Raw genomic sequence first — 12566 nt, forward strand, 5'->3', positions numbered from 1 at the left:
GAAAGATGCCACCTGGTCTGCCTCAGGGGCTGAAGTCCTCTCTTTATGCACCAAGTGGGATTAGCACAGCAAGTGACAGAGCTGATTTACTTCAAACCACTCCTACAAACTTGGAGCCAGAGAAGGGCCCACACCTTTCAGGGAAGAGAAGTGCAGCCTCTGTTGCCTGTTTAACCTCTGGTGTCACTGCTGGAACTGCCAGCAGTCTGGGAGGGAGGGAAGGCAGAGCACATTGAGTGCCAGCTCTGATGATGTAACCTTCTAACTCACAGCTTTTCTGCCAGGAAAAAAAAAAGCAACCAGTTTAGAATCTCTATGTCCCCCCCACAACACCCGCCAAAACTCCCCAACCCCACCCTGCTCATATACATCCAAAATCCATTCTGTATAACTGACCACAGGCTTTTTTTCCCTCTTTCCCACTGTTTTTTGGTTTTTTTTAATTAATAGTACTTAATGCCTAATTCAATGGACTGGTTTGGCTTCCTTAGAAAACTGATGTACAAAGCTTGAAATATGCCTGTTTCATAAATGCCCCCTGTGCAAGAAGAACATGAAGTTCTGAGAAGCGCTTATTTTGTAAGCCATATACATTCACAGTAGGAGGCCAGGGAAGAAGACGCATTGAGACACCAAGAAGGTGTGCAGTCAAGTGTCCCCATGCTGCCAGAAACACTAGACAACTACTGCCGGATGCTGGGTGGACAGACAGACCTCGGAAGTGGGACTGCATTGCAGAGCTTCATAAATTATAATACACTTGGGAGTGTTCTACCCAATGTATCTTCTGACAGATGTTCCCTTTGTGGGACTGTCTAATTTGGGGACATTTAGCATCCATGTCTCTAGAAATCTTCAGGGTATGATAAGTTGATTTCCTTTTTCTACGTGTGGTGACAAGGATGCAAAGTAGCCTTTTTCTATTTCTGAGACTAGTTAATAGGGGCATACTATCCTTGCCCACATCATGGAGAAGAGGGGGCAAGAAATCATTGCCAGACTTAAATGGGGAATCTCTCCAAGATATCATGACATCTCTCCATGCCCATGGGGAACAGCAAGTGAGAATGCAAGACTTTTCCAGTCATCTTTACCTATGTGGATGATAAGGCCATTTGTCTTGCCAGGACCTCCACCTGTCAAATGCACTGCATTGGGCCTTGGGACTTCCTAGAAAAGCCACTACAGAAGCCAAGAGAACAAGTTGCAAGCGTCTGGCAATGGCTTGAGCAGGTGAGCATGGGATGCTTTTCCTATGACTCCTGAGAGAACTCTCCAAGTCTTAGTCTGTAATCATTGCCGATGAGTAGCTATGAGTAGGCCAGACTGTGCAAAATGCAGAAAACATGAGAGCTTAACGTAATACCAAAGATGGCAGCAATGCCTCTTCACTTGATTCTTAAAATTTATCTTAGGACTTTGAACTCACTGAAATGACATTACTTCTTTTCTAAGCTCTGAACTCTGCAAAAGTTAACCAAAGATAGTGATAGTTTAGCAAACAGGTAAGTCTTAGAAAGTCAGACCACAATTTGGCCACTTTTCATATTAACCTTTTGCTAAAAGCTCATTTTAAAAGGTTCTACTCAAGGATGCAAAGGCTTCTGGTAATTCTTTTGATATTACAAATAAAGTTGTACTAAGTAAATCTGTGTCAACTGGAAAAATGTAAGACCTCTCAGTGCAGATTTTCAAATTTTCTTATGAAAAATATTTATTGACCTAGAATACTGCTAATCAGACTACTATTTACTCTGAGTTGCATTTGTGCAAGGCATTAAAGGGACAAAAAAGGCGTGTCCCTTACCCTTGAATAGTTGATAATTTAGAAAAGAAAAAAATACACATTACTAACAAATCTATTGGGCAGATTATAAGTGATATAAATTCTGTGTTGTAGGCATTCAGGGCAAGGCTAGATTAATTGTGCTCAGGAAAAATGGTTAGTAGAGACGGCATTTGAATAAGGCCTTAGAAAATGTATGTTTCAACGGGACGAGGGCATTGGAGAAGGGCCTTTTACGTGGAGGTGGTATCTTTAGTAAAGGCCCAGAGACAAAAAAGCATAGATGAATTAAGAAAACATCAAGTGATGGGGACTGGTTGAAGACAGGGTACAGAAGGGAAAAGAGAAAGAAACTGATCTGGAAAGATAGTCCACAGATTTACTTACTACAACTTTATTTGTAGTATCAAAAGAATTACCAGAAGTCTTAACATCCTTGAATAGAACCTTTTAAAATGAGGTTTTAGCAAAAGGTTAATATGAAAAGTGGCCAAATTGTGGTCTGACTTTCTAAGGCTTACCTGTTTGCTAAACTATTACTATCTTTGGTTAACTTTTGCAGAGTTCAGAGCTTAGCATAAAAACAGGGAGGAAATGCAGGAAGCAGGATTTGAGGACTAGGAAATAAAATATATCATTCCCTAATCATTTTTCACATATCTTAAGATTTTGAGAGTAAGAAATACTTTGTTAGCAGGTATATTTGCAAAGTAGGGCAGTAACTTCAAAGAAAAATAATGCAGGTACTAGAAAAAATTTTTTCTGAACTGGCAAATTTTTGGCTGCAGTTTAACTAATATAATCCTATTACTCACACGATTGTTTCATTAATAATTCTTTTCTCAACACTAAAATACCTTCTTAATTTAACTATGTACACACTGAGTGGCTACTTTAGAACTAGTATCTGCCAATTATTTATCCAGTCTCTGCTTTTCTGCCCCAACTTGTCCTGCTAACCTCTCACTCACTTACTCACTCACTCATTCTTCTCCAAACTCTATCAGTAACATTAAAAGCTACTACCTCCTGTAGTACCAGGTGTTACAATTAATACTTTACAATCAGTATTTAATACAATCCTCAAAACAACATAGTGAAATAGGCATTACTACCCCATCTTTTGGGTGAAGAAACAAGTTCAAATATTTGTTAAATATTTTGCTAACTGGTAAGTGGCAGAACCAGGGCTCAACCCAGATATGCTTAATTCCAGATTCCTTGCTTATTGCCACTTCATTGTAATGCCTTCATCACCTTTTAACCTCTGACACATATGGGTTAGCAATTTTAATTAGAAAATTAAAACATTCATTTAGCTCCTGCTACTGAAAAATCCTGTTCTAGGTGCTGTCGTCACAGGTATATAAGTAAGTGAGGGAGTAGCTGTAGATTATCAATGCTAATAATCTTCCATATTTGAATATAAACAGCAATATCTTAAATCACTGTGTAAGATGATATATCCCTGATTCATGAATTAGAGCAACTAAAGTCGGGGGTGAGGGTGACTCAGTATATGAAGTTGGCTCATGCCCACCTTTCTCAGACAGGCATCAATCAACTCACTAAATGACCTACAGAGAATTTTTAAAATATATTTCAGAGTCTGTGAAAACTCTGCTGATGAAATATCTGTCCTGTCAGAAGTTCTCAGCCAAATCAGCTTACAATGCTTTTCAAAGAACCTTAGCTTCCTATGAATCAGAATAAGCAAAAGCGTTTTAGCCAACAATAGGCACATTGTGGTGCCAGTTCTGGTAAAATTCATTATCAACAAGTAAAATGATTTATTCATTTGGTTAAAACACAAATGTGATATTAAACTACTTATACCATTCATTAGCCTGAATGTTCTGTAAAATTACATAGAGCTATTTAGCCAAAGAAAAACAATTCTGACATCTTTTTAAGCTTCCTGCTTTTAATATTACCTCTACCAACTTTTGAATATATTTTTGCCTCATATTTTTAGGAACCTAGTTACAGTTTTACAAGTATTAACTAGTTACATAGTTACAAATATAAGATACTGGGACAGATGTTGCTCAACAGTCCTCTTGAGGCTATAAGCTTGGGTACCCGTGGAATGCTTGGAAGGAGTCACAATTGCAGACTCATCTGCTTACTCATCTTTTTCTACAAAAGCACAGTATTCATATCACAAACTGCACAACGAAGACTCATCCAAAGACTGTAGTGACAAATGCTAATAGCATTTACTCGACAATCTAAACTCCTAATACAATTCATTTTTTAGAAAACAAAGTCAATAGTGAAAAATCACTTTAAGAGTTCAAGGGCAGCAAAAGAAATAGTGAGACACATTGTACTGACAGGTAGAAGCACCAGGCTACATAAAATGAATAGTAATGATACTCACTGCTCAATTCGGGGTGACAAGTACAGCTTGGGGTACACCTGAGTGGCTTCGGTATCCTCAAAACTGACAGAAAGGAGAGCCACATCTTCCCCAGGGTCTTCATTTACATCCTTAAACAGGAAGTGTAAAAAACAACGTCATCAGTACCTGCTCTTATAACATCTTTTTGGTGATAAACTCGTAGTTTACTCGCATTGAGGCATGGGGATGTGAATTACCTAGATTCAAATTTATTTTTTTTAAAGATTTATTTATTTTTATACAAGAGCTGGGGTACAGGCCAGAGGTGCGGGAGGGAGAGAGGATTCACCAAAGGCAGAGTGGAGAGCAGAACAGGCAGACGACAGAAATACAAGGCTAAGGGGAGCAGCGGGCACGACAGGAGAGGTCTGCTGCACCATGTGGGATTCTCACAAGCCCGCCGGCCGGGATGGAACCCACACTGCAGAGGCTGTGGACGGCTTCAGAGCGCGGTGCTCAACCCATGTGCCACCAGGGAGGCCCCCTAGATTCAAATTTAGCAGCTCTGCACATCCTCTACTGCACACCTAGTTCCTCCCCTAGAATGATGCCTTCAAACTTTCCAACCAAATAGCAAAAATATCACTATGAAGCATACCACCGCACAAGCACATGGCAGGGGAGTTATACACACATCATCTTTAGCAAAATGATAGATAATTCATTTGTGACCCACAAGATATACATATCCTTAAAAGCCCAGGTATTAGAATATCATAAGTCAAAAACATTATTGGTGCAAATATGTATCTAGAGACATTGAGAGGTTAACCAAACACACCACAATGAACTAAGTGATGATAAAGCTAAATACAAACTTATTGTAATTTATAAGTCAAAAACAAGAATAGCAGCAATTAATTTCAATTAACGCAAGCCAACACTGATGTTACACTGATGAAGTGTCCTGAATCAAAACTGGATCTTACAATGTGTATATGCTTTACGATTATTGCCAAGCACCAAGTGTTTGCCAGACTTTTGTATAAATACAAAATTAGAATCAACTATAGCAGTATACTAAGTTATTTGGCGAATACCAAATTTTCATAAGCTTTAATAATTTATTTTTTGTTGATAATAGCACCAAAATATAATTTTTTTTAACTTAATAGAATTGCACATCGTTCACCAAAAGGGACAGTAAGAACTGACCTGGATTTCTGGATCAGTTCACAGATTTTCAGGAGGGAACAACAGCCATCCTAGGAGGGGCCTAACCTAGACTCAAAGAATCCCTGCCCGTGGAAGAGCTGAATGCGCCTCAGGCACAATGTCCTTCCTTCTGTCTGAAACCAACCTTATCCATTCTTTTCCTGTATCCTGAGAAGCTGCTTATCACCCTTGTGTCACGTAGCTGTGGCATTTTCAGTCTCTGCTGTGCCTTCTTTTGTGACTACAGGATGCACAAGTGTGCACAATAAGGAATCACACACACAGGGACAGCTTAGAAAATAAAAATTTAAAAGAGGGCCTCCCCGGTGGCGCAGCGGTTGAGCGCTGGGTTGCGAAGCTGCCCGCAGCCTCTGCAGCACTGGTTCGATCCCCGGCTCCTCCCCGGCCACCGGAGGAGGGTCCCACATGGCACGCAGACCTCTCCTGCCACCCGCTGCTCCCCTCAGCAATGTACTTCAGTCCTTCTGCCTGCTCTGCTCCCCGCTCTGGCTCTGGTGAATTCTCTCACCCTCCTGCGCTTCTGACTGTACCCAGTGCTTGTATAAATAAATAAATAAATCTTAAAAAAAATAAAATAAAATAAAAATAAAAATTTAAAAGAAAGAAAAGAATCATGTCAGTCTCTATATAGTCCCCCAGATTCCCTCTGGTCTTCTTCTCACAGGATGTTTGAAAGAGTGGTCTCCACTCCCTGTCTCGATGCCCTCCCACCTTAGCCCATTACACTACCATGGAGCCCCATGCATCAAGACTGTGCCTCAGTGGAAACACTTTAACATAATTCCCTGTCCTTATCTTACTTGATCCCTACATAGTATTTGACATGGATGAGCGCTCTCTCTGGAAATACTCTTTGCTTCTAAGAAGACATACTCAACTCTTTGTACGCCTGCTCTTCCTTTTCATTCTTCATTTATTAACTTTTTAATTTGTTTGTTGTTTGTTTTTTGGTTTTACATTACAAAAAATATGCTCATTATAGCAAGTCAAACCATACACAAGTTTATAAAGGAAAAGCTCTTCTACCCTCACTTTTCAAGGTAACCAACATTAACACTGTGTAACCTCAAGCAGCTTTTTCTATGCTCATAAAAACATACACACACTTGCATATAAATAGCTTTTTAACCTTCTGTTTTGTCTTCCCTAATGGAATCAATATTATACAAATCACTCTACCAATTGCCTCATAAAATAGCCACATAGTATTCCACAGCATGGATTTATTTTTTATTAAGCCATTCCCTTAGCTCCACATTCAGGCAGTCTGTTGTTCTCAGCCACTTGATAAAGCTACAATAAATATCCTTATATGTGTATTCTTCACCAGCAGAACTTAATTTTTTAGTAGAGACCCAAACAGCTTGTTGGGTCAAAATTTATGAACATTTTACATTTTAATAGAGTTTAAGAGATCACTTTTTTCTAAAACTTTTTGTAGCAATTCATATTTAGACCCATGAGTTTGCATCAGAATAAGAGAGCCTGTCTCCGCTCTTCATAAAAAACTGAACAACACTGGCTGTCACTCTTTTTAATGTAGTTTTGGTGACCTGACAGTTAAAAAATGACATCTCAATTTCAATTCAGTGAATGAAACTGAGTGACTTTTCACTTGTTTACTGGTTATCTACATTTCTTTTGCAAATGTTCTAATCAAATCCCTCTCTCATTTTGCTTTAAGGTTCCTGGTCTATTTTTTATTGTTATTAGGTTTATTAATACTTGTCTACCACATGTTAAAAGTATTTTCTCTCAGTCTCTTTACTTTGTTTGGGGCTCTTCTGACATCACAGAAAACTTCGATTTTTTTTTTTTAAGATTTATTTATTTATTTATACAAACACTGGGTACAGTCAGAAGTGTGGGAGGGTGAGAGAATTCACCAGAGCCAGAGCAGGGAGCAGAGCAGGCAGAAGGACCGAAGTACATTGCTGAGGGAAGCAGCGGGTGGCAGGAGAGGTCTGAGCACCATGTGGGACCCTCCTCCGGTGGCCAGGGAGGAGCCGAGGATCCAACGGGTGCTGCAGAGGCTGCGGGAAGCTTTGCAACCCAGCGCTCAACCGCTGCGCCACCGGGGAGGCCCCGATTTCTAAAGTAATTAAAATTTCTTAATTCTTCGAGTTCTTAATTGTTAAGAATTAAATCCACCATGGAATATTACTCAGCATTCAAAAAAGATAAACACATGCAATTTGCAGCAACATGGATGGAGCTGGAAGGGATCATGCTCAGTGAAATAAGCCAGAAAGAAAAAGAAAAATACTGGATGGTCTCACTCATAGCAGGAATTTAGAAAACTTAAATACCAGGAAAAAGAATAACTATAAGAAAGAAAATATCAAAATCAACAAACAACTATGAACCAGAGACACTCTATGGGGGGGGGGTTAGGGGGTTGGGGAAAGTAGGGATTGGGGTCCAAATATGGGGGTTGGAATTGTATGGGGAATATAAAAATAAAATTTAAATTAAAAAAAAAAGAATTAAATCTGGTCAATAATTAAAGTATTGAATATTATTTCCCTAGTTTTTCATCTAACATTATTATAATTTTATTTTTACAAGTAAATTCACAAAACTTGTAGAATATACTGTTAGGTGGTGTAATACAAGAGGTTTGTAAGAGAAACATCTTAGTATAGTCCCTGGAACACAGACACCACTAACAAACAGGGGGACAAATATTAATTCCTAACCTTTATTCTCCACACCTAGTGGTTTTCAGGAAACTAGAAGAGTTGCTGTCACCAGTGATGTCTGGAAATTGAGTTCTGACTGATTCCTTGCTCCTGCCCCTTAATACACCAAGTTCCCTAGAGCTAGTGGCTTTAAAAGGAGAACCAAGATTGGGATTCTGATCACTTCCTGCTATGTTGCAGATGACGTTCAACCATAAATATACCTTTCTGTAAAATGAGGATATAAAATTTAAAAAGTGCTTACTTACAGTCTCAACAGATAGAAACTATGTAATTATATGACTCTAAAACTCTTGAAATATCTAAAATTAAGGTTAAAGTTGAGCTTGAAAAAAATAATACCTTCTTGGGAACAAATTTATTTCATGATCTAAGTATCCTCTTTAGTCTTCTTTAGAATTAAATTGTCTTCCTTAAGGAAGACAATAATAAAAGAACATTGACCTTCAGATACTGTGTCCTAATGACTGAGTTTTCTTGTTAAAGGTGAAGGCTCTAGGGCCTCCCCTGGTGGCACAGGCGGTTGAACGCTGCGCTGTGAAGCTGTCCGCAGCCTCTGCAGCACCGGTTCGATCCTGGCCGGCCAGTGAGGGTCCCACATGGCGCTGCAGAGCTCTCCTGTGGTGCCTGCTGCTCCCCTCAGCAGTGTATTTTGTCAGTCTGCTTGTTTTGCTTCCCGTTCTGTCTCTGATGAATCCTCTCACCCTCCTGCGCATCTGGTCTGTACCCAGGTTCTTGTATAAAATAAAATAAAAAAATTACTTAAAAAAATAAAATAAAGGTGAAGGCACTGAATGCAAATCATAAGACCCTATAAAAACACATTGCAAAAAACTAGGGGTCACTGAAAATCTTTTGAATTAACATCTTCACTGAATATGTCTATGGATAATTCATAATTATTTCCCTTTCCTACCTTTAACTTCTCATTTCACTACTATTTAGGCAAAGAACAGAAATACTTCCAGACAGTCCTCCAAACAAATGGAATGACCCTGGTTTATATAATCAACATTTATCATCTGGCATTCTACAGAGAACACGAAACATTAGTCTCAACATGAAAATAGTTTTTCCAGGAGATCCTTTTACGTACTACTTTAATATGATTTATTCCCCTTGGTGTGGCACATGAGTTTTCCCTGAATTGATATTTGATTCCTAATGGATACCTAAGTTTTACTTTTTGTGCTTAAATAAGCCCAAAGAGTTCCAAAAATACAAATCTACACAGCACCCTTTCCAGTTTCTGCAACTCTAACAGGCTTGTACATGTGTTTCTTCCCATCTGGGAAATTATAAAAGAAGCTCTTGTACCATGGTTCTTAGAAGCTAACATTACAGATGATTATTGTAACCACTAATGGCAGCATTTGGAAAACAGGAGATGGTTACAGTGTAGTAGGGGACATTTAAAAATGTAAAAGTATACATTTGCAGGGTTTTCTATCTGCACCACTAGAAGCTGCAGCAGGCTATAATGGAGGGATAGATGCCCAAACTGCTGAAACTAAAAAAGAATATTGCCCCCTACCTTTATAAAAGTGTGGCAGGCACTGACATACATATGGTGAGGCAATCATGGCCAGGATATTTTGCTGAGATTTAACAGTGGATTTGGCTCAGCACTTGACTACAGGGGAAGCGGGTTCCTATGGCTTACAGTGGATATTCACTGCACAGTTAGTTTCCTACAGGGTGGGCGCCCACTCTGTTTCTTTCTGACCCCAGTATTTGGAACATAGTATGTACGCAGCAAATTGGTTGAGAGAAAAAATTGAATGGATGCAGTAACAACTGGAATAATGAGTAAATGATATAGTTGCACAGAATATGCCCTCAGTGGAAGGAGTTTGAGAGAACTGTGTTCAGTAAAGCCAGTCGAAATGGTAAAAATAAATACTGCACATGTACTGAGCAGATGATTTGATAAAGTAAAAGGCTTGCAAAAACTTACAATAAACATCACGAGGGCTCTGAGGTTAAGGGAAGAGGGCAGGGAAAGGGACAAGGGGGAAGTAAGGGAAGCTAGTAGGTAAACCATAGCCAGAGATAACAGAAGTTCTGATAAAAGACAAAAAGGAAAATATGTTTTCAGTTAGAAAGAGTCTCAATATTTATCTCAAGTCTATGACTACTTAAGATGTTACTCAAGAAAACCCAAATCCAAATCACGTATCTATTAATAAGAGTTAGCATTCTGCTTAGGTCATAATGGCTTATTTATATAACTGTTCACAACTGGGGCTCTTAGCAAATATCAAAAGGGTACAGAAAAAAAAAAAAAAAAACAACAATTAGCCTTGGAAGTGAAAGTAAACACAAGCACAATTTATCATTATGTTGTTCCCCTTTGATATGCTAATTATTCCAAATGAAAATAGCAGCCATTACACAAGCCCCTATATGTTGAATGTCAATATAGGTATAAACTACCAATTAACTAATTGTTGATAGATTTTTGCTGAACAATAAATATTACCAACCACAGGTCATGCAGAAAGACTGTAAAGAGCTTTTGTAGTTCTCAAATCAAAAGGTCTTATAACAAAGCTATAACCATTACTAACAAAACCAGTTTGTGGACATAGGACTATAAAGAAGCTATTATATAGTGTATCAAAAATCAAGTAAGGACCATTTGGTGTTACATTTAAAATGCTACCAAAGTAGACCCAGGGCTAATCATGATTCTTAAGGTGAATACCTCATTACATAAAAACTATGTGTTTTTTAAAGAACTATAAGCAAATTAAAAATCTCCAAAAATTTAAAACATATTGAGGTCTCAGCTTTTTATATAGTCACCACCAAATTATATAAATATAGATTTTTTCAAAGTCAACTTTTATCACGCAAGTGAACACCATTCATTGTTGCATTTAACAAAGTAAAATACATAGTATGTTATAAATGTTATAAATAAAAACTAAAGTTGGGAGAGGGGACAAGCAGTGAGGAGAGAGGGGAAGTATTAGGAGGGTGGTCAAAGATGGCCTTATGGAAATCATGAGAGTCCTCTCACTGCTTAGCACAGGAGATTTAGGATTAAAAAGTCCTCTTGACTCACTGTTTCTATATCAACATCAGCAGCCCCAATAAAAAGTTGATTTTGGAGTGACGTGGCATTATGCCATGACAATGAATATACTAGGAACAGAAGTAAATCTAAGCAAAATAAATACTGAAGAACAAGATAAAGATGCCCAGAAGAGAATCTTGGTCTCATTGCTAAGGTGCCTCTGTCCAATTATGGCTCTGGCCATTTTGGAAATCAGGTCATTTCCTCTTCATCTAAATGCAGGAAACAGACAAGAGCCAGGGAAAACAGTATAGTTAGAAGGTAAAACGAATCCAAGAGTAAGGAAATTGAGCCAAACAGATGCGGAAGAGCAATAAGTGGTTCTCCTGCCTGGTCTTCTGCCTGCTGGTGTGACGCACAATTCTGAGCCTCCTCCTTCCCATGCCCGCAGAGGATTGCAGCACTGGGGTGGGGGTTCTAAAGGCCTACTTACAGCCTCTCTGCACCCCATTGGCTAAACAGTCTTTTGCTATTTTGAAGTCCCTAGGAAGGGAGCTCTTAAGAGTTACTGCTGATGTGGTTTCACCAATTGGAAAGGGCAGCAAAAAGATTCACCTTGCCTCATCCAGACGAATGGGTACTCCCCATAGACAGTGTTAGACCTCGACTATCACATGTATATTGCCATTCCCCTTATCAGAAGGTTCTTTCTCTCCTTTTCTCAATTGCTTTAGTTTTCATTTCTTTAACTCTTAAAAAACACACTTGCTCCATTAAGGTCCCCTTTCAACTGCAAATGTGATCTGTCTGTCCTCAGTAGTTTCACTGTGTGTCCTGGTGAATTTTCCCTGCTGTTTAAGCAGCATCTATTTCATATTCCAAAAAGAGTGTGAATTCCTTGGGACCAGGATAGAGAGCTCCTACTTCCTATTATGTCTACCAGTGTTTACTTAACAGTCACTTTGCTTAGTACTATGTACCGTAAGTCCTATCATAACTCTCATTTGTGGATGAAGAAAGTGCTGCTGAGAGGGAATAGTGAGGATGAGTTTTGAACCAATGTATGTTGACTCAGAGCCTGGATTCTTAATCTTTTTTTTTAAAGATTTATTTATTTATGCACACAAGAGCTGGGGTACAGGCCAGAGGTGTGTGGGAAGGTGAGAGGATTCACCAGAGACAGAGTGGGGAACAGAACAGGTGGATTGACTGAAATACACTGCTGAGGGGAGCAGCAGGCAAGTCAAGAGAGGTCAACTTGCCCATGTGGGTACCTCCCTGGCCAGGGATCAAACTCATGATGCAGAGGTTGCGAGTTGCTTCATAGGCTGCGTCTTTACCCCTTGCGCCACATGCCACCAGGGAGGCCCCTGGATTCTTAATCTTGATGTTATATCCCCTAGCAGAGAAAGGAAAGTCAGTATCCAGACTCAAAGAAAAATATAAAAACTTGAAAACCCACATGCAGAAAAGATA

General features: G+C 39.1%; 1 protein-coding gene across 4 annotated transcripts in view; it reads right to left on the minus strand.

Moving 5' to 3' along the window:
* BABAM2 (BRISC and BRCA1 A complex member 2) overlaps positions 1-12566 on the minus strand; it is a 368631-nt gene that overhangs the window by 172145 nt on the left and 183920 nt on the right. For all 4 annotated transcript variants that reach the window (XM_054701249.1, XM_054701248.1, XM_037528303.2 and 1 more), the window contains one exon: positions 4170-4279. In XM_054701249.1, coding sequence (XP_054557224.1) covers positions 4170-4279 — 110 coding nt within the window. The remainder of the gene's footprint in view (positions 1-4169; positions 4280-12566) is intronic.

The sequence above is a fragment of the Talpa occidentalis genome, unplaced genomic scaffold (genome assembly GCF_014898055.3).
Source record: "Talpa occidentalis isolate TD23 unplaced genomic scaffold, MPIMG_talOcc4v2.1 talOcc4.5, whole genome shotgun sequence".
Taxonomy (NCBI): domain Eukaryota; kingdom Metazoa; phylum Chordata; class Mammalia; order Eulipotyphla; family Talpidae; genus Talpa; species Talpa occidentalis.